The sequence below is a fragment of the Pempheris klunzingeri genome, chromosome 18 (assembly GCF_042242105.1).
Source record: "Pempheris klunzingeri isolate RE-2024b chromosome 18, fPemKlu1.hap1, whole genome shotgun sequence".
Classification (NCBI taxonomy): Eukaryota; Metazoa; Chordata; class Actinopteri; order Acropomatiformes; family Pempheridae; genus Pempheris; species Pempheris klunzingeri.
Window position 1 is genome coordinate 11,291,399 of NC_092029.1, and position 22,177 is coordinate 11,313,575.

The following is a 22,177-nucleotide window of genomic DNA, read 5'->3' on the forward strand; positions in this document are numbered from 1 at the left end:
ATTGTTGTTGTTGTGAAGACAAAGATTTGTGAATGTTTCTGCAATAAAGTTTATTAATATTAGAGCTGTAGATTAACTGGGCAGATACCATTGATATTATCTATCACATTATTGTCTTATTGTAGAAACATTGAAAGGATCCTTATTCTTTGTGTTTATAAAGAATCACTGTCAGCTAATATATTGCTATCATATTTAAACTCTCAGATATTTATATCCTTAAAAATCAAGGTCATGCTGTTATCAGTAAAATAAATGCACCGAAAATGAATCCAAAACCACTCAAAAGCAAATATATCATTTCAAATCAGTAGGTACTCCTACACCCGTGTGTAAAATTAAAATCAGAATATAAAAAGACGAGAAGAATTATCATCTTAATATGTTATACAACACATGTTAAGAATGGGCTGAATTGTGTATATTATATGTTTTATTTATGAAGTTTATTTTGCTTCAACTGGCTGCAAGGCAAATTACTCTTAGTCGACAATAAAGCTTAAACTGATTTAAAAGTGTAAAAGTGTAATTTCTTTTGAATAAATGTTGTCACATGGGCTTGTAACAAAGTTAAAATGACAGTAGGTCCGAATTGATTTATTTATTGTTTCCTTTATAAATTGGTCATCAAATCAAACACAGAAAAAAATATTGACTTTTTCAACATCTGTATTATTTAAGGCTTTGTTTCCCTGATAGAAGAGCACATATTCAGTGCATGGACACACAAAGATTCATGTCAATTCTTCAGCAGTACAAATAGCATAGCATAACAATACTACATCAGCTGTTAGTTCTTATTGCTATTTCACAAATAATTTTGCAAATAGAAGTGATATGACATTAAAATTCATAATGAAAACAATAAAAATTGCAATTTTGCTTCGTGATTATGGATGAATTAATACAATAGATCAAAGTGAATTAAGTCAATTACAAACAGCATTCTTGTATTTGACATGGTGCTGACAAAATACAACAAAATGTGGAAAAATATTCAGTTCAGTCAATATACATTCCCAAATGTTTAATAAAACCTGTATTTTCTCTAAATATTTCTCCTCTCTAGTTAAAGCGTCGTCATCTGGTGTCTACACCGGAACTTCCGCCGAGTCTAACCGGAAGTAGGTACGTGGCCGCTTCAGCTGACAGTCAACATGATGGCGACAGAGGTTCAGAGCGGCGACCTCGACAGTGCTACTTCCAGCCGGCTCGAAGTTTCCATCGATGGCCTCACCCTCAGCCCGGACCCGGAGGGCGAGCAGGGCCAGGCCGTGGAGCCGGACCGCACACCCGCGGAGCCCGAGACCGATACGCCCGGTGCCGCTGGAGGCGAAGATGGAGAGACTGCCAGATCTGCGATAGAGAGGAAATGGGGCTTCCCTTTGCAAGAGCTGTACGGAATGGGCCTTAAATTCTTCAAAGGTACTTTACCTTTGTCTTAATCGCACAGTTTTAACATGCAGCCTCCGAGCTCACCGCTAAACTGTAAGACGAGCCGCTCGCTGGCTGAGGTTAGCACTTGGCTAACGTTAGCTAGCTGTCTCCGCCGGGGCTGCTGCTGCTGACAGCCGCAACATTATACTCGGTACATGACTGACAAGGAGTTAACGCAAGCTACACGCTTTTAGCTGGCTGTTAAAGGGTAAACCAAGCTTCCCAACTTCCGAGAAGTCCATTTCTGTCCGTGTGTGGCCTGAGAGCATTTTCCTCCCCCTGCCGTGCACCTGTCTCTGGGTTTGGGCAGATAAACCTGGTTAGCCTGCTCCATCAACCAATGTCAGAGCTGTAACACAAGAAGCTGTCCATCCCGACTGAGTGGTGCCTCTGAAAGATTTGTTTGAGGGCTAAACACGCCCTGCTGCGGCTGAAGGGAGCCTACGTGTCGGTGGCATACACACATCCTTCTCTGATCAATTAGACGCTGGCAGCTTCCTGTTAAAGTTATGAGGTTATAGCTGGGCCAAAGGGTCAGATCGATGTCCTTAAAACCAGGTCCCAGTGCTGCTGAAAGCCACGTTTTTTTAATGCTGAGAGCGTCGCTTGACCACTGGACTATTTCACTGCCTCCTCATGTCCACACCACTCCCCTGCTGTCCTCTAATACAGCAGGGAATCAAAGAAAACACTCAAGTTACTGACATTTCTCACTATTACGGCAACAAAAGACAGGCTGAAGAATCTATTATTGCATTATGTAACCAGCTACAATATTTATTTTTACTTTCAACATCAAACCACCTTTGATTTTCCATCAGTTGCACTAACATTTGTCAGGAAGTATAAAGTCAAATCAGCACTGTGTATCCAAAGTCTTTCACATCTAACTTGTCAACTTTAGAACAACTGTATGAAATAAGTATACAGTAGATGTACAGCGTCCTCTGTGGCTCACAACAGTGTTATTTGCTACTTTGTAAATGTCCTGAACACGTGTGAGCAGTTTTGAACACTGGGCATTTGTGCTGTTTTTATTAGAGCAAAGCACTTGTGATGACTGTGCAAACAGGTTTGGGCCTGGTTGGTGCTCTGTGTTATTGTAATCTGTGCTTTGTATTTCTTGTCGGTTAGGGTTAAGTCTCATTGAGTAACATGATAAATCTGAATGTCACATTGGCTTTGTCAGAGTTTGAATAAATTACATTCATTTATTTAGTTAAATGACCTCACCATGAGAATTTTTTATTAAAGTTATAGTCTCCATGGTGTTGGAAAAGAAGAACGGCTACAATTAACACAGTGATCGTCATATACTCTATAGTGTTGGAACAAGAACATGATACCCTATATGCTACTATCATTGCTGCTACTATGCTGTATGTATTGTAGAACTGACCTGCACTTTTCATTGTATGACATAAAAAAAAACAAATAAATGCAATCTCTTTGCTCCCACGTTGCTGCTCTCAGATAAAGATGGAAAGGCCTTCCACCCGACCTACGAAGAGAAGCTCCGACTGGTCGCTCTGCACAAACAGGTGTTACTGGGCCCTTATAATCCTGATGCTTCACCGGAGGTCGGCTTCTTTGATGTCCTGGGCAACGACCGCAGGTAACCGTGGCAGACATCTGTGTGTTTGCGTGTGCACGTGACCTTTGAATGTGGCTCTTAATTCAGTGAAGTGTTGGGGTTCTCTTATTATTCCTTTTTTGTATTAAGGATTCATTTTGTGGTCCCACAGAATGATTGGAAAATGTACTTTCCTTGTTTCTTAGAGCTAGAGTTGTTGCTACAAATGATACAGATTTAAATTTCCCTTGTTTTGTTATTGTGAAACAATGGCCCCTCACCTAAAAAGAAAACTACTTGATGCCTGAGCTCACTTTGCCCAGCTGCCTATATTATCTATGTTCACTTCTATTCTTTGTCTGCATGCAGAAAAGAGTGGGCCTCCCTGGGTAACCTGGAGAGGGAGGAGGCCATGGTTGAGTTTGTCAAGCTGCTGAACAAGTGCTGTAACCTCTTCGCTCCCTACGTCATTTCACACAAGATAGAGAGGGAGGAGCAGGAGAGGAAAAGGTGAGGTGCTCCCGTTCTGTTCCCCTGAGAGAGATCTCTCTCTGCCACAGTGTCTAAATACAGACCCTGTTTCAGTTTGTCCCATATGCTGCCTGCAAAACTGTGAGGCAGCAGGGGACAATATTTGACATTTACACTGGCTGATGGTGTATGAAATTATTTGCATCATCTATGATATCCCTCATTTACTCCACTCGTCCCCAGGAAAGAGGAAGAGGAGCGTCAGCGGCAGGAGGAGGAGGAGAGGGAGCGACAAAGGCAGGAGGAGGAGAGACGCAGGCTCGAGGAGGAGGAAAGGCTGAGGAGAGAGGAAGAGGAAAGGAGACAGGCTGAGGAGGAGAGGCTACGGATTGAGCAGCAGAAGTATGTGTCTGTATTACTTTGTGTGTGTGTATAGTGTGCTTGGTCTAGCACTACATCAGTTTAACTTCAGCATGACTTCTACATGATCATCACACTCCCCTGATGTTGATATCTACAGGGGCATCATCTTCTCAGCTCTAGAGCTGTGACAGATTCATTGTCAAGCAGGGCACGTTAGCCGGGTCGGTGCTTTGCTGAAACCTATCCCACAGATGACAATCTCCTCACTCACTACGACTCCTCTCTCCTCTCTGTGTTACAACCCGAAAACTTTCCACTGTCCACCATTGTCTCCTCTCCGTTTCCTGTGTTTCATTCCTCACCAACTCTGCTCCTGTGTTCTATTTTGCAGACAGCAGATAATGGCGGCGTTGAATGCGCAGACAGCAGTGCAGTTCCAACAGTATGCTGCTCAGCAGTACCCCAACAGCCCAGAGCAGCAGCTGGGCCTCATCCGACAGCTCCAGGAGCAGCACTACCAGCAGTACATGCAGCAGCTCTACCAGGTCCAGCTGGCTCAGCAACAGGTAGTCTGAAACACCAACAGAGGGATAGACTTTCATTGATGGATTTATATTTTTAGACTATGGAGTTAGTAGGAAAGTATTAAGTTTAGGTAGCGGCCACATTTTCTTTCAAAGATCCACAGTAAATGGAAAATAGTGAAGCCCTAATACCTCTAGAATTTCTTACTGGAAAACTAAGTGTGAATGGGATTATTGAGGGAACTTTCTGGCCACGTTTTGAGGTGTTTATGTCTAAAAAGCTTACTTTTGTGCAGTAACATTACTTAGGTGTGGTGACATTTTATTAGTGTAAGACTATTGAAAAGAAAGAATGTAGACATAGACAACAAAATGCACAATTACACAGTAACACAACATCACAATTGTTTGAAATCTACAAGTAAATCTACTTGCATGAAACTCATCAGGATAACAGTTTTAGCCGTGATGGTGCAGGCTTACATACACATAAATGTAATCCATATGAAAGCAGGAGTCTTGTCACTATAGAAACAACTTTATGTCCCTAGTTTTGGTATTCAATGTATCGACCCAGTGTTGTCTTCCTTTCGTCCCAGGCGGCCTTACAGAAGCAGCAGCAGCAGCAGCAGCAGCAGGCTGATTCGATGGTGCAGGGCACTCTGGAATCTAGCAGCTTCAACAGCGGTGAACCCGTCACCGCCTCAGCGGCGGGACCGTTGTGTGCTTCCTCATCACCTGCTGGAGAGGAAGCCCCGACAGTCAACGGAGGCCAGTCTGACTCGTACTCAGAGAGCATGGACCGGGAGCCAGAGCCTGAGCTGGCAGAGGAGGTCTCAGAGAATGGGCCTTTATTAGGTTGGTGGGCCGTACATGTATATTTTTCTCATTTTAAAAAAAATAAATGGCTGCAGTTGACTGAAGGCAGAAAGAATCTGCATTTCTTCATTGTGCACGGAGAGGCTACAGGGGGTAGGAGGGGGAGCTCTCTGTCAAACAAACAAAGCTTTATGCTAAAATTGAAACCTGAATCTTATCTGCTGTGTCCTTGTTGATGTGACCTGGAGGGCAGGGAGGATAAGAGCTGGAACAAGTGACACATGATAGTCTGCTCGTTTAGGTGTCATCCAACCGCACGTTCTGATTACAGCACTCACACCAGAAGTAAAGAAGGCCATGGTCTTATTCCAAAACGTACATCCTGTGCTAAATTCATCCACTGTGCCTGGCTGATAACTTTCAAAATAAAGTTGTGAGGAAAGATTGATGGATAGCTCAGTGTGAATAAAACAGCTCCTTAGCCATTTTTCTCTCTGACACACACATCCATGAGCTGAAGACATGAAGCTGTGGCCTGTTACTTGAGCCAGTTTTGCACACATGCATAAAAACGTGATTTTTTTCCCCCCCTAATAGGACACCTGGATTAGAATATTTTTACAACAGACTGTATAAAGAGCCTCTTATCCTTTTGATCACAGCAGACTCCCCACCAGTCATAGCTGCTCCTTCCATGTGGACACGGCCACAGATCAAGGACTTCAAGGAGAAAATCCGACAGGACGCAGACAGCGTGATCACAGTGGGGCGTGGCGAGGTGGTGACGGTGCGCGTGCCCACCCACGAGGAGGGCTCTTACCTGTTCTGGGAGTTTGCCACGGACTATTATGACATCGGCTTCGGGGTCTTCTTCGAGTGGACGGATGCTGCCTCTGCTTCAGTCAGCGTGCACGTGTCGGAGTCTAGTGACGAGGACGAAGATGATGAAGGTGAGTTGTGGGTGTGAAGTCTGTGTAATAGGCCTGCAAATATTTTCAGATGTGGTAGCAATACCAGACCAACCTGTGGTGGTGGTTCTTTAAAAAAACACTTCCTGGTGGAAAAGTCAGTTCTACTTGCCATGATTGCACGTGTGTGTTTGTGTTTGAGTCCTGGCTGCCCTTTTGCTATACAGCCATTCGTTATGGATTCTATATACCACATACTCTACCTTGTAATTACATGTCGGGCTTTGGTGGTTATTTAGTCTTTCATCTTTTCCACAGAAGCAGTTGCTTTCAATAGGAATGTCTCTTGATTTATTTGTGTTGCTTCACTCATGACCCTGAGAAATGAATAACGTAGGTTATAGAAATGTTTCATTCTCATCTCAAATGCTTGCCATCATAGTTAAACACTGCACCATTCTCCCTGAGGTGGAGAAAGCCCTGCTTGTGTTGTTTGGTGAAAACCACAACATTTACGTGAATAGAAGTGAATCCTGGCAATGTGTTGATAAGACCTGAGGCAGTACTGTGCCGTGGAGTTGGCATGGTTTCCTTTGTTAACTGTACAGATTAGCCTTTGGCAGATACAATGGTCTTTGTAAACCTCAATTCTGACTGTCTGCTGGAGGAGCACTTGTGTATTGTATCACGGATCTATGTGGTAGTATGCAAGATTTAGCTCAAAATGTAACCCTATAAGTCAGAGAGTCTGATACCTAAAGGGTTCATATGGCATCATAATTGTCTCTTAATCCTGAGTGTGCCATAGGAAATTATGAGTAATGAAAAAAACAGCTCACAATTGAAGTTATGTGCTCAAATTAGATGATAAAATTATTTGATATTTTATATTTTTCTACTAAATATAATTATATATTATATTATATATAATATTTAATAATATATTATATATAATATTTAATAATATATTATATATAATATTTAATAATAATATTATAATAATATTTAAATGCTTGCAAAAAATCTTTCAGTGCTCAATAATGTCCCTTTATCACTTAAGATTGAGGCACAAATATAACATATTACATTACATATATACATATATAATATTAAGGTTAATGATAGCACTGCAAAATTACACCAAATTGCACTGCTTTCTTCTACAACCTGATATATTGTCCACAGGCGATCCTCCCACTGAGGAGGAGAAGGCGAAGAAGGAGGCAGGGAAGCCCCAGGTGGATGAGATTGTGCCGGTGTACCGGCGAGACTGTCACGAGGAGGTGTACGCCGGCAGCCACCAGTACCCCGGCCGAGGAGTCTACCTGCTCAAGTTTGACAACTCCTATTCACTCTGGCGCTCCAAGAGTGTTTACTACAGAGTCTACTACACCAGATAAGCCTGAATACAGACACAGGGGGAAGCCAAGGAGTGTGTATGTTCTTGTGTGTGTATGTATGTGTGTGTGGAGCTGGAGATTTGTGCGATGGCAGCCTGTACGTGTGTGTGTGTGTGTGAGGGAGAAAGCGATACCAGATCTGTTCTGGACAAAACCACCAGAGGGTGACAAAGAGACACATCTGGAGCCCATGTTTGGAGACTGGACTGATATGTATGTACTGTATGTGTACGCGTGTCCCAAGATACACCCATGCCAGAGCCTGTCATCGAACCCTGGGAAGAGGAGCGGTCCTGTTCACCACCTGTCCTCGCTGCGCTCACATAGACCAAGCTGTAGGACTTTGCTCTCATGCTGTATTTTACCACCTCTCGCCCTGGGCTCCTCTTCTGTCACCACCCCAGCACTGTCCATCGTGGCCTTGTGGCTGCTTCTGCCCCAAGTGATGCTTTCATAACCACGGACGGAAACCCGGCGAGCCCAGCACTCTGCGAGCCAACGTTTCCTGTTCGGTGGTAGTAGTGATGGTTATCCCACAAGAACACAATGTTGAAAATCAAATTCTATTGCAAATGTACTTCATAACACTATGCCTCTGTTTCACAGAGAGCTTCTGGTCTTTCTGGCCAAGGCTCTCGCACACATTATAAACACTGGCGTACACAACCTTAATCATCCTTTTTGTTGTAGTAGTCTGTAAAGCTTTTCCTGATCACCATGTGCATATGAAGAGGATGTTTAGTGGAAGCATTGCTCTTTCTTTTGGCTTATTCCCACTCTCTCTTTCACTTTTATTTCTTGGTCAAATCTGGTTGACAGAGTGCACCATGGAGTGAGTTTCTCAATGGAGTCTAGTGGCAAAATTTATGAAGGACGGGCAAGAAGTCATTCCATTGTTTGAACTTCCAGATGAAGTCACAAGTGTTAAAAAGAAGTGAGTACAAAATAACATACACATGGAAGAGTATGGCGTTGGGCTTTATAAACTCAAGTAGTGCGTGATACAGAATAAGATGTTTTAGAACAAATTACTAAATAAATATTAGCCCTCCCTTTTTTTTTTTTTTCTATCTGTGTGATGCTGTTTGTTTGTTCCAGCTTCAAGCAGTTGCCTCAGTACTTCTTCACAGCAGCGTCCCCGTTTCTAAGGTTATTCCATACGACTGATTACCTTAAATCATCACCTGTCCTTCACTCATCACTTCATGATAGAATCAAGAAAAATGAGATAGTGTTAAGACAGATGTATATTAATATTACGTGGGACGTTTTTTTTTTTTTCTTTTTCTGTGTTTATCGTTCAGTGTGTTTGGAGATGCTGTACTCACAAATTCTGACACAAGTACAACTAATGGTGAAAAATTCCATGTTTTGGAGGGCAGGACGCACTGTTACACCTCTGCTGTGCTCAGAAATCAAAAATCCATTACACGAAATACAGTGTTGCTGTCTGGTTTTTTTTTGTTTGTTTTGTTTTGTTTCTGGTATGAATTAACTCAAAATGTCATCTCAAAGGTGTTGCGAATAAACTGAGATAACGTATGCTTGTTTTTGTGTCTTGGGTGACGTGGTTGCTTACTAACAGTCAAGTGTATTCAACTTTTTTTTTGTTTTCAAGTTTATTTGTTGCCATAATTTAGATTCATTGTTGTTCAGTCTCACATTGCATATGCATGCTTTGTGTACCAACCACCTAGGTGCATTATGGGCATGTGTCAAGTAGGCGTCAGACATTTGGTTTCACTTCATCACTCACTGAGCTGTATTTGTGCATTTTCATGTGTGTATGCAACCAAACTTTAGAGACACAGGCGGAATAACTTGCAACTTCAGTAATCCCCCAATGTCCCTGCTGAGTGTCAATTAATTGTATTATTTAATTGGAGGCCTCTCCTGCCTCGTATCCATTCAGTGATTTGTGTAAGAAAATGTCACTACTTATGGCTTAACCGAGCCACGAAGTTTAAGAAAGTTCCCATATGTTCTGATGTGTGATGTTTGTCTTTCTTAAGTTTCCTATTGCTCACCAAATGGTTTGAACTGACCTGTTCAAGCCTTGTATGTAAATAATTCTATAAATGAGTTTATGTATGGGTTTTTAGATGTGGAAGGAGGCTATGGTTTTGAAAATCAATGCACTGTAAAATATGGTGAATGAGATATATGTATACATTTTACCCTGAATGAAAGTCCAAAACTTGTAGGAAGTGTAAAACTGTAAGAGTCTATCGACACCACAGACAGAAAAGCTCATCTTTTTGTATTGTTTTGACTTGTTTGGGTCTCTTATGAGTTGCAAGATCTTTTTGGGCATATATTTAATCTTGATTAAACTTATGTTCATCTCTAGAGTTGGACAGTTTGTCTGCCTTTCTGTTTTTGTTATTTGAATTTCATATGATCAAACCTTTTCCTCAAGCCTTTCATTCTCTCACCGCCTCAAAACACAGAAATAATTACTAACGTTGTTCCCAGTAGACACTTTTCTTAGCAGACATGTTCACATGTCCTAGCAGAGAAAACACAGGTGTTTTCAGTAATTCATTCCTTACTGGGACACTTAAATGGAACTGAGCCATAATTAGTTTCATTGGATCCATCTCTGCTTTTCCTGCTATGACAAGTCAGTGAAAATGTCTATTGGTCTCCTTGTCATGTCATAAAATAGCTACCAAGTGGAAATCCTCCTTTAGGCTCGGAAGATTGCATTTATTCAGAAGGAGGCAAAGTTGGGATTGCAAGGACACCAAAAGTGACCGTTGAACAAAAAGCAGTATTTGCTGGTTCCTTTTTCCACCAGCGGTCAGTGCGTCATCCCCATGCTGCTTTCCTGTCAAACACATTTTGTGCTGAGGGGAGGACAAATGCGGATGTTACTCATGTAACAGGACGATCTATACTTTCCTAGTCACTGTCATCAGAGTGAGGGAAAGCTGTATCAGCCTTTTCACACTCTATTATTGAGTAAGTCCACCAGCTGTTGCCACAGTCTGCATACAAGCAGGAGTAAGAACGAAACATCTCCATTTAATTTAATACTGAGAAAACTGACAGAAAGCACTTTAATGTCACATAGAGGCACTGTTGAAGTTGCTGTGCTCACTTAAAGACACCAGGGGGCACATTAAATACTACAGAGACACGTTCTGCCAGCTGGAGGTTGTTTGCCAGACTTTCAACAGAATCTAGGTAACTAAAGCTGAAGTGGCTAAAAGGTATTAATGATGCAGGTTTGCTCTTTTTTAAGAGTAATGGTGGGAATGCCAGGCGGTGGGCTGGACACAGGCCTTGGACAAACATGCCTCAGACAGGAGATAAATCAGACACAAGTGTTCAGGGAATGTGTTGTCAAGGGGTTATTTATAAAATGTATGGCCACACAGCTAACTCCTGCTTTCTTTAAAATTAAGGCGCTGAAATGTAGGCTAACAGTACAAATGCTATTTTTTTGTTAGCTAACCTTAGCTTAATAGCTTAACTCGTCGATAGTCATTCGGGTGTTTCATGGGTAATTACTTAATGTCAGAAAACATACATTTCTCTAGCGGCTTAAGAGTCATCTGATAATAACAACAATGACCACACCTACAGGATGTTGTGCTGTTTGCTGTTAATATACCATAACTCCTAACCTAACTAAGCTAGTTTAGCTAACAGTTGCTAACTCAGACTAGCCTAACGGTGGCTAACAGCGTCACATCATTACACCAACCGCCAGGTAAAAAGTCATGTCCTTATTTCTCAGTTTTATTATGTAAGTATTTTATTATGTAAGTATGTAAAACATCAAAATAGCCAGTTAATTAATAAAAAGGCTTGTTAGAAAATAAAAATAGTTAACTTTAAATTGGTGTTTGCATAATGGGTTTTAGGGGTCTTTAATGTTCGTCACGGGTTGACAGGAGTGAACACAGTGTGACATTATCAGGTTGATTAATGTGAAAATACCTTTTAAGAGCCCATTAACTAACTTTGGTAGGACACTCCAGTTATAGCTTAAAAGTTGATTTAAGGAAATTACAGGTTAGATCTCTTTCCGTAGGTTTGACCAACGTGAAATAAGGAGAAAGTGATCGTGTGAAGGATAATTCACAGTGGTTCATGTAGAGCATGAATAAAACAGTAACTTCAGCTTCTCTTTGTGTTTGTTTTTTCTAGCTTCTGTTGGCAGCCTCGGTCCATCCGGTTCACTTTGGTAAAGAGATCCGTTCCTGGTTTTCCAGACCGCCGCTCTGACCTCGGAGGGAGGCAGGTAAAGTCCTCTGTGTCTGTGGCTCCGGGTCCAGTCGCTACAGGTGGTTGTAGTATTTTCCGGGTTTTGATCTGTACTTTCCCCCCCTACTTTTCCTTGTGTGTTTTTTTCCCTTTTCTCCCCAGCCTGCTCTCTGTCTGGCTGAATTTGAATAGACTTTGGGAGGCAACGTCTCCAGTGTACAGCAGCACAAAGTCCCATGCTTTGAAAAACAAAAATATGGCGGGATTGGAGGATTATAATGCCTCGCAAGTAATAGCAGCCACAGGACGGCGATGTGTCTTGGATTTGTTTTAAAGCTGTAAGGTTTTTGCGTGAACACTTTTCGGTCCCGCTGGAGCTCTTGGTATGAAATAAATATGCCCTTTCATCAGAGGAGCATTGAGCCGCGGCGTGTGAGTAGGTTATCGGCGAGGGATGGCTGGACCTCCGGGGAAGAAACCGGGAGACCCAGGCTGCGAAAGCCTGTTTTGTTCTCGTCACTGGATGAGGTTGGCTGTCACACATTGACCAACATAATTCACCAACTTTCCGACCTTTCTCGACATGCCAGCGACATCTTCCTGGGCATCGAGATGGAGGCGGGGATGGTGTTCAGGAGGTCCTGCAGGATTCAGGGGAGGCTGCAGAGACTGCAGGTTGAAGTTCACAAGCTTGATCCCAAGAAGATCAAAATCCGTAAGTTTGCAGTGCTGGTGACTTTTTGGTAGTCTGCAGAGTGATGGTCAGAAGGTCTAAGTGTCTGGCTCCATAGTAATACTGTAGTAATATTACCAGAGGAGTCACTTTGAACTTATAATAAGACTCACTGACATGTAAACATGAAAGTGCCTCCCTCCCCACAGACCTCTATTACACTCCAGACAGAAATATGATAAAATATGAAGAGTTTTCATTTGACTTTGAATTCATCTGAATCTGCAGATGTGTCTTTCCTATGGCCTTTTGCTGTTCTGTCATACTAACATAGTCACTGGTGCAGAGACAGATACTGGTCAGGTCCAAGGTGACGGTCGCATTTTATCCATTGAAAGAGCGAGTGACCAGAGTGGCCGGTGTCTCCTTGACGCATGGCTTTGTTTGTCTTGATTCAGACTTATGTTAATCGGAGCTGGGAGTCCTGTCAGAAATGATGGATTTCCTCTCAACGAACTCACCATCTGTGTTTAGGTCTTCAAAGGATACCGAGATCACAGGAGGCCTTACTAGCCCGTGTCATCTTGCTGTTTTAAGCATGTAAACAAAGTTGGTCAACTCAAAGATGAATGGAAAATCAATTTCCTTGGCTGCAGCCGGCGCTGACTTTAGTTGTTTTCTGATATGTTTTGCTGTCCTTCTAAAGCTCCCTCCTGTAGTCTCACACTCAGTGGTTATTTATTAACTCTGCCTTTGGCTCATACTGTGGCGACTGTGTCAGCTTAAAAAGATTGATAGATAGGCCTGTTATTTTATCTGCTCTGATACAGACCAGTAGGAGAGCCTTTGAGTAAGTGCATATCTGCCACTTTGTGCCACAGCTTCCTATTTAATGGGTTGTTATGGGGCACGGTTCAGAAATACAGTAGTTAAGGGATGATGTTTCCCATTGATTCCCTGTACAGCTTCTTTGTTTATCTAATTTACCACAGAAATATGTTGCACTGGATTCAGAGGATGAGCCCAAATTCTTTGAACATTCAAGTAGGAGGATTTAAGTTGTGAGTCATTGGCTTTTGTTTCCTTTTTACTGTCCTCCTTCCCATCTATTCAGCCAGTGTTGGGTCTAACTGTGACTCACTCTCTCTCTCTCTCTCTCTCTCTCTCTCTCTCTCACACACACACTAACACACAGGTTCAAAAACTGGTTGCAGGGAAATGATAAGCTGAGCAGACAGTTCCCAGACACACGCGAACATGATGTATGATGAGCAATGGTTCGAACACGCACACACGCACATACACAGACTGATACTCCCATCAATCTGTGTTTAGGGGGTGGCCGCTGCATGACAGCTACCAGACATTTAACTAATCTCTGTATTATCGAGTGGCATGACTCGACTTTTCCTTTTATCTGTACCTGCTGTAGTCCTAGTCCTAGGCGCGACTGGGAGTTCCTTTACTTAGTTCAGTTTACATTCACTCAGTCATTCGGTTGAGGTGTGAGAGAGTAGACTGGAATTCTATGTGTTACTTAGCTATCTGTAACTGCCTGCTCCCTCAAAGCCCCAAGGCCAGCAGTGGGTGGACAGAATCACTGGTTTCATGACTCCGACTCTTCCACACAAAAACACCTGTCTTTAAAAACACCTTTTTGAGTGCCCTCCAGCATTACCCCGCGAAGGGAGTGATGTATTTGAATATGTTATAACACAGAACAGCTGGTAGGAGTTGTTTTGAATCTGTATTTGAATTAAAGATAATGTTCAAGGCAGGAACAAAGCGTCCATAGACATGTAATAGTATTTTGCAGCCTACTTTTACTCGCTGGTTTACACAGTAGTAATTAACACACCTCACTGCTTCATGTTGTACTGTATGTCTACTATGGTGACATCACCTTTGCAGTGTTTGAGCAGGCCCAAGGAAACATTACATAGTTATATCATCTTATAGTTGTATAGTGTAAACATGAAACTGTGACCACTCACTCTGTTGTTTTCAGCTACTGCAGGTCAGAATTCCTACTCTAACCTCTGAGATGGATCATGTTACTGGTGAGGGGCTAAACGAGGGGCCCCTACATGTTGAGGGACTGACATTGACTGAAGGTGTGTGTGTGTGTGTGTGTGTGTGTGTGTGTGTGTGTGTGTGTGTGTGTGTGTGTGCGCGCACCGTCTGCCTGTGCAGTAAAAGTAATCATCAGGGGCAGTTTGAACAGGGACATAATAGGCAAATGGGATCTTCTTCTCTCTGTGTTATCATGCCACTGTTAATCCATTTGTGCTGAAGTACCGGTCACCAGGTTGGAGGTCATTTCTCTCCAGCCTCAGAGGCGACCACCTGACACTCCAGAGTCAAGAGTTTAAACAAAGTCTAGTTTGGTTGGCTTTGGTTTCTGCTGCAGGCTAACAAAGGTCACTTCAGCTACAGCTGCCTAATAGATCACCACTGCCACACCCTGGTGTATTAATGACATTAAGATGACTGGGTCCTTGACAGGACAATTTAATTAAGAAACAGATACTCAAAGTAGAAAACAAGAGTAGACTGTGTACAGTCCCAAGGTGCATCCATGGCAACGACACCAGGCTGGCTTTGATTATGAAAAGAGGATTGTAGGAGTTGATGAATATTTGCAGCTAAGAGAAGATTTTATAGTTAAAATGTCAAAATCAGGACAGGCAGGGCTTATGGAAAATGTGGTTATAATGAACTGTATTTCATACTAAAGTTAAATAGCTTTCGGGTAAACTCTGGACGACCCTGGTATGGTGTGAAAAGGAAAAGGAGCAGCTTTTACATTACTCACCTAGATTTAGAATCCTGAATAATTAATAACTGCAGTAAAGTCTTACAGTATCATTGCATGTCACACTGAGCCAGTTGGATGTGATAAAGTCTTTGCCACAGTCTCCGCTTCGTCCGTAGTGTTTACACTGAATACATAGACAAACCTCAAAAGACGAGCTTAAGGTGAATAGTATGGAGCTGCTTGTAGCCTGGGAAAAGAAGGCAATGTGAAGCACAGATTTTGCAAAGCGAGAAAATATGTTTTTAGCAGTAGCATTATGCTAGTTTACTGGTGTTTTATGCATCATTTAACATGGTATGGGTTGTAACAACATTCACCCGAGTGATTTTGGTCCTAAATTTCTGAAAGTGTCAGAATTTTTGTGCAGTCTGTACTTGACAACCAGTGATTTCATTACGCTCCTCTTAGTTTTAGAACTTGTCACAACTTTGTGTTTAACACACTTCGCTTAAAAATCAAAGTCTCCTCTGCCAAATATAGCATTGGGTTGAATAGGGAGTACGCTATTTTAATGTTGAAAGTAGGTCGAACTAGTGAAGGTTAATTGGAGCTAGAGGAGACTTGGGGGCCTCCCTGTCAGATATCTTGATGCCCACTAGCTACCTGCTGCTGTGGGCTTCTGAAATAGACACACACACTCTGAGCAAAAAAATATTTAAATAAATAAAAGACATTATGAATTGGACACATGTTTCCAGCTGACCTGCTAATGTCCACAGTCAATCTTCTTCTCATAGCATAGACAAATGCAAACTGCCCGTGCATTCCTCCCCACCATCCCTCCGTTATTTATAGATGTATGTCTTTGCCCAATGATCTTTCATCTGTAGCATGCTATCATGTTCAGTGTGTGTTGCTATGTTCAAGTGCTTCTCAAGGAGTGCCTGTGTGGTGTGTGTGCATGGGCACATACACATTTGGCTTGTGTGTTGATGGACATTTTGTGGCTCAGGCTGGCACCACACTGACCATGAGTGTTTGTGCATAAACAGTGCTACTCAGAAAAGGCGATGACAGCAGTGAAACTTAATGACATCCAAGTTATCCATTATCACATGACAAAGAATAACAAAGCATAGATAAACTCATTTCTGTTCATTGATTTTTTCCTTTTACTATCACTGTTTGCCACACACATACACACGCAACCCCTGTTTATCTCACTTCAAATCCCCCCAGTCAGTATTCGCTCACTCTGTTCATTGATAGAGAGCAGTCACGACACAGTCAGAATCCACAAGTCAGTTCCCACAGGGCTCTCTCCAGCGAAAGGAGCCTGGCCTGGTTCTAGGGGTTGACCCAGTCCCACGACGAACAAAAGAGACGGGTCGGGAGGGACAGGGAAAGAGAAGAAGTGAGGGGAGAAAGAGTGGGGAAAAGGCCGTAGCGTTCCAAGAAGTGGAGCGATGTTCCCCTTGAACTGCATCTGACTCTGACTGTGTGAATGTTTGTGTGTGTGTGTGTGTGTGTGTGTGTGTGTGTACTGGGAGCGGCCCTCTCTCACGCCTCTGTACAGACTGCCCAGGATACAGACACAGAGGAGTGTTAGGGAGTGAAAATGCAAGAGAGAAAGAGGGAGAGTTGATTGATGAATGCAAATGTTGTTCCTAAACCTCTCTTGCATATTTGTCTCTGTGTATGTTTACACACATGCATTTCCTTCAGTGATCAGTGTTGCCATAAGATGCTTCTTGCTCATCACATGAAATGACTCCAGCTGCCTCTACTCAGCGCCGGACCACAGTTCCTCCACTTAATAAAACTAAATCAGTCAGAGACCGATTGGCTCTCGATGGTACACGGCAGTAAAATTAATAAGAAAATGGCTAAATTTAGAGTGTGTGTGTGTGTCTGAGGCTGACTGTGTGTAAGCCCTGGTTGGAGCAGTGGTCTTAAGCCCGTACAAACTGCTAGGAAGTCAGTGAAACCCATGATCTACACTAATGTATTTGATCAATTATTTCATGCCAGTTTTTTTTTCTGCTGTTCATCTGTATGTCATCTAACATTTCATGGCTTGGTCATGGCTCTATTTCATGACTAGTTTTACAGTAGTGTGACTGAACTCTACCTAAGTGTTAATGTCTTGGTAATTTTTCTGAGCAAAAGACAAGTCATGGCGACCGATGAACCTGTACCTCCACTTTCTAAACTTCGCGTCTGTGAGTTGGTGGTGCATGGATTGGATGGTGATTTCAGTGTAAAAACTCTGTCAAGATTTAATCATGGTTGTCCACCAATACACACACACACACACATGCTTCTATGTTCACAAACTCCTACTACTAAACACTACTGCAGGTTGGCAAGATGGCAGTTGTGGGTGCTGCGGGGTAATCCAGGGTTTAACCAGCCAGAGATGAGAAAGATTTAATTCCCCCTGTGGTGACTCCAGCTTGGAGTTGGATCCAGAGTCTACGCTTGTAGATGCACACATGTGCTCACAAACATGGAACGTTGAACATATACAGACATTTGTTTGTATTTGCTTGTGGCTTTCATATAAGCTGCATTACAGATGTATTCTGTTACTGCACATTTTGACAAATTGTGCAAGTAAAGAGAGCACTTGCAGAGTTCAAGTCAGAGTTATTGTCCCGACTTTTAGCTATTCTTATTGAGGAAAAAGTGAAACCAACAGCCAGATGTTCAGGCCCAATGGTATTTCCTCTGGAGAGTCAAACAAGAGTTAAAGTGACAGTTTAGTCTAAGTAATATCTGCTGAACTAATGAGCCTGGGCTGAGCTTTTCCCCCAAATTTGACCAGGCAAATTAAAGATACGCCTTTGGAGAGATTGCATATTCTTCTAACATCTGAGAAAACATTTTCGCAGCCCGTGTTGAGTGTGTGTGACTGTTTACGTAGCTCCGTGCACAGATGTCACATGATGTTTCAGTATATTTCATTGTCAGTCACTCTCCCTTTTTGCCTCATCTTTCCCTTCTGCCTTCCTCTGTTTTAAAGTCTCTTCCTCTCTCCCCTCTCTCTGTCCTATCTCTCTCTCTGTTGCTCTCTTCCTGTTGTTTCATATGGCTTCCAGACCTTTCCTCTCTCATCTCTGTCCATCCTCTGCACTTTGATGTCAGCCCTCATACTGCCACGCTGACTGCAACAAAGACAAGGTCCCTGCTCGCCCTTCATCTTTCTCTTGCTCTTTGTCTCCCTTATAATCTTGTTTGTGTTCACTCTCCTTTCTTTCTGCCTTTTCATTCTTCATCTATACATCTTTTTATCACGTTCTCTTTGTTTAAATGTTTTTCATATTTATGGTTGTCAGGTAGGACTTGTACTTGTCAACCTTTTTATTATTAGAGTTCTTGTAGGAAAGCTGTAGTCTGCAATTGCTTGTAGATAGTTTTATATTATAAGAAAGAGATGCAGTTGATGACTAATGTATGTTATGTTTCACTTATTAGAAATCTACACATCCAGTGCCACATTTAAATTTCTCCATGAAGAATAAGTCCTTTAGTACGTGCATTTATCTTTAATCTTGATATGGAGCTTGGTAAATAAATTGCCGAATGGATATCTGCTAAAGGAGCTTTCACCAAACACTACGGCATATTGTCTTATTATATTTCTACAGCAAGGTGATTAACATTAACTGCAGAAGTCTTTTGCATTTCCTTGGAGCACACTTGTTGAAACAATATGTGATAGCTGTAATTCATTCTAAGGTGTGGAATGATCACACCAACACTGTCGTGTTTGGTTCATGCTGTGTTTAGATAATGTTGCCCACTGATTGTCAGTTAGCTAATGATGATCTGGTTCATATCACCGACGGTCGGGGTGGGGGTGTGCCGATAGCTCACCTGTTAAAGGCTTACCACAAGGCTGAGTCCCCACTGCAGCAGACCGGGTTTGAAATGAATAGAATAAAGCAAAAAAGCCCCCCCCCAGGAAAACAAAGTCAGTCTTTGGCAGCATCTTTGAAAATAGTCATTTAGGTCACACTATTATTGACATGTGTGGTTAATTTTCCCAGCTGTTTCAGCAGCTTTGTTTTGTGGTCTCTATATTATAGTTTTCAATCTGATGTGATGCATCGTCACACTGAGCTTCGTGCCGAGTTTTTCATTTTTGTCAGCCAAGTCACCAAACATATTTTTATGAACATGTAAACCTGCCTTTTAAGTGTTTGTTTCATGACAGCTGTCCATTCAAACTACAACAACAATGGCAGCTACTGTACTGTATGGTTGCCACTGATATACCACTTTCACACAAAGCAACATCTTGGGAAAAACCCATGTTTGTAGTTGGTATTAATGGATTCAGCACAGTTTATAGTAACTACAGCACAAACTGTACTATAGCAGACCTGTTGGAGCGTTTCATAACTTTTCAGGAGGTGACAGAATAAACCATGAATCTTGTAATGCTACACAACGACCACATTTGATGGCAGAGAAATATAAGATTGAATGCATCCTGTATAATGTTACGGTTTAGCAGTGATGTGTATGACAGGCGGACAGACAGACAACACACATCCACACAGTACGTAATGACATACTGCAGCAGGTGGGAGCTCATCTTACAGGAACATAAAAGCTATTGTTGTCCCGCATCTGCACTTTACTGTGCTCATGGCCCGGACACACACGATGTACGCACACACACATGTACACAAACACACGTACACACACACACACTTTGACTGTATGACCGCCTCAGGAAAAATAAACGGGGATTTTCTGCCACATCTGTCACTTGTGCCACTTAACCAACGCACACATGGAAACAGACAGATGCACACGCCCATGCACACAAATACAGCGAGAGGGACCATCAAGATTCACATTAGAAGTTGGACAAATGTAGTGGGTTTCTCATCCCAGCAGGCAGCAAATCATACTGTAAATGTCAGGATAGACCTGCAGAATATAGACCATAGTGAGCCACGGCTTCCTGTGACCTAAACAGGCAACAGCAGAATCTGAATATTTGCACTTAAAAACTCATGAGAAAATGGGAGGTTGGGGAGGAGCTGTGGCTATATTTGAAATGGCAGATAATTCCTTAGAAACAGCTGTTCATTGGCTCTTTTCAGACATATTTTTAGTCTTGTAAACACTGGCGACATTAGGCAACTTGAATTTCCTCAGCTGAATAAACAAGCTGAGTAACAAGAGTGTGTTCACGATTTGCCTTTGGCAAAGCAGACACAATGTTTAATATTTGAGGGACATTACAGACTTTGTTTATTCTATCGAGGCATTGTGTACTTATGATTCTGCCGATTGATCTCCACTGCTTGCTTATAATGTCAGTCTGGCGGCAGACTTCAAGTCGCTCTGTAGAATAAAAAAACATCCAGTGAATGTCTAAAATGTTCAGTGAATGAAAAAGTAGGACAATTTAGTTGGGTTTATGCAGATGGGTGTCCTCAGTTCTGTTCTGTTCTGTGATGATAAAACCCCAGATGTGTGTCCGTTGGACGTGTGTTTCAGCTATCAGCAGTCATAGTGTAGATGGAGGTGTGAGGCAGAGTAATATGTCACTGTTGTGTGACAGTTGTTCATTAATGCCTCATGATGATGGGTCAGTATGAGGTAACAGATGCTCTTTAATTCTCAGTGTGGCTTCCAAGATTCTTTACTTTGTCCGTCAATCTAATAATCCAATAATTAGTGTGATAGTACTGGATGACATCATAACTAACTATAATGATAAAATTGTGTGTTGGTGAATTCTTAATAGATCAGGAACTTGTTCCTGTTTCATAAAGCCTTTATTTCCTGTCTTGGTCACCGCCCTGCCCTGTGTGTGTGTGTGTGTGTGTTTGTGTCAAGAGAATGGCGACACAATCTGTCGTCCTCAATTCCTGCTAACGGTCAAAGGGTCCATTGTCAACATGTTGACCTAGGTTATTATATGTACTGTGTGTACATACCCCACCCCCTACTGCACAGCTCCCATGCACACATGCAGGCGTACAGTGTACAGCATGTGCTTTTGGTTCTTGCACATTTGTCTGGAAAAACATCAGCGAGGTTGTGTGCCAAGAGTGACTTGTTGTGATGTTGGGATTCATGATGCTTTTTTATCAGACATGTTTTTATGAGTGGATATGGCCACAATTTGAACATTATGTTTACACTATGAAAAGAGAAGTGTAGTAGAATATGTGAGAACATCCTTGCTCAGTCAAGCCTTCTTGATCCTCTGGAAGCTGTGCTGGTGAGTTGGCACATCTTAAGTGCCTTTGGCCTCTAAACCAAAGAGAACAATGAATGAATAATAAGTGAAATGCAAATATTCAGGGTAACCTGATGGATACCTGCATGTATCTTCTCCCATTTTCTGGTGAATGCTGCATATTTCAAATTCCTTGTGCTGTTAAAGCAGTATTCTATGGTCACTAAAAAATATCCAAAAAATTGGTTTAGAATTAATAGCTTGGAGTCTTCATTTGACCGCAACTTAAATATCCTCAACCAACTCATTCATCAGACCAGCTAATCACTGTCTCTGTCTACTGTAGAGTTAAGATTTATGAGACTAAAAATAGAGACTGATTGTCCTCCTTCTCTGCCACTGTCAGATGTGTTGTTTTAGTCAAGTGTTTCCTCCGTCTCTTCCCTCCCTGTCTTGCACTCAAGGCTCTATTTCTTTCTCTCTTTTGCTGTGCTACTCTCGATTCAGTTTAGTTCAGTACAACTATATTTTTGATTTCTATGAGATCATGCGACATCCTTAAGACATTAGAGAATATTGGCGTGTTACATTTTGTTTTTGTAAATCAAGTAATTTCCCAAAAAGTCTCCATCTCTTCTCACTCTGGTTGTGTGTTTGGTTTGGACATCTCAGCCTGCAGCTGGACACTTTGATACGATTTGACAAAATACAGAGCATGTTTTTGAGTTCAACAGACACACAGTTTGAGTTTGAGTCGATTTATTTAGTGTGCTAATTTGTGTATTAATTACTCAAAACAAACAGGCCATAATGGGACTCTTTTGTCTC

General features: G+C 42.0%; 2 protein-coding genes across 3 annotated transcripts in view; both read left to right on the plus strand.

Moving 5' to 3' along the window:
- Nucleotides 1-1,133: 1,133 nt before the first annotated feature.
- Nucleotides 1,134-9,846, plus strand: acbd3 (acyl-Coenzyme A binding domain containing 3). 2 transcript variants are annotated; one of them, XM_070849503.1, is made up of 8 exons: nt 1,134-1,425; nt 2,911-3,052; nt 3,380-3,520; nt 3,725-3,883; nt 4,236-4,410; nt 4,968-5,226; nt 5,850-6,137; nt 7,281-9,846. In XM_070849503.1, the coding sequence occupies exons 1-8, from the start codon at nt 1,158-1,160 to the stop codon at nt 7,493-7,495; spliced, it is 1,647 nt and encodes a 548-aa protein (XP_070705604.1). In that variant the 5' UTR covers nt 1,134-1,157; the 3' UTR covers nt 7,496-9,846. The 2 variants fall into 2 exon arrangements, with proteins under 2 accessions (XP_070705604.1, XP_070705605.1); XM_070849504.1 differs by having other exon boundaries at nt 5,853-6,137.
- A 2,076-nt stretch (nt 9,847-11,922) lies between these two features.
- nhsl1b (NHS-like 1b) overlaps nt 11,923-22,177 on the plus strand; it is a 100,529-nt gene continuing 90,274 nt past the window's right edge. Inside the window, exon 1 of the mRNA XM_070849037.1 lies at nt 11,923-12,425. Within this exon, the coding sequence (XP_070705138.1) occupies nt 12,107-12,425 (319 nt within the window). The 5' untranslated portion in view covers nt 11,923-12,106. The remainder of the gene's footprint in view (nt 12,426-22,177) is intronic.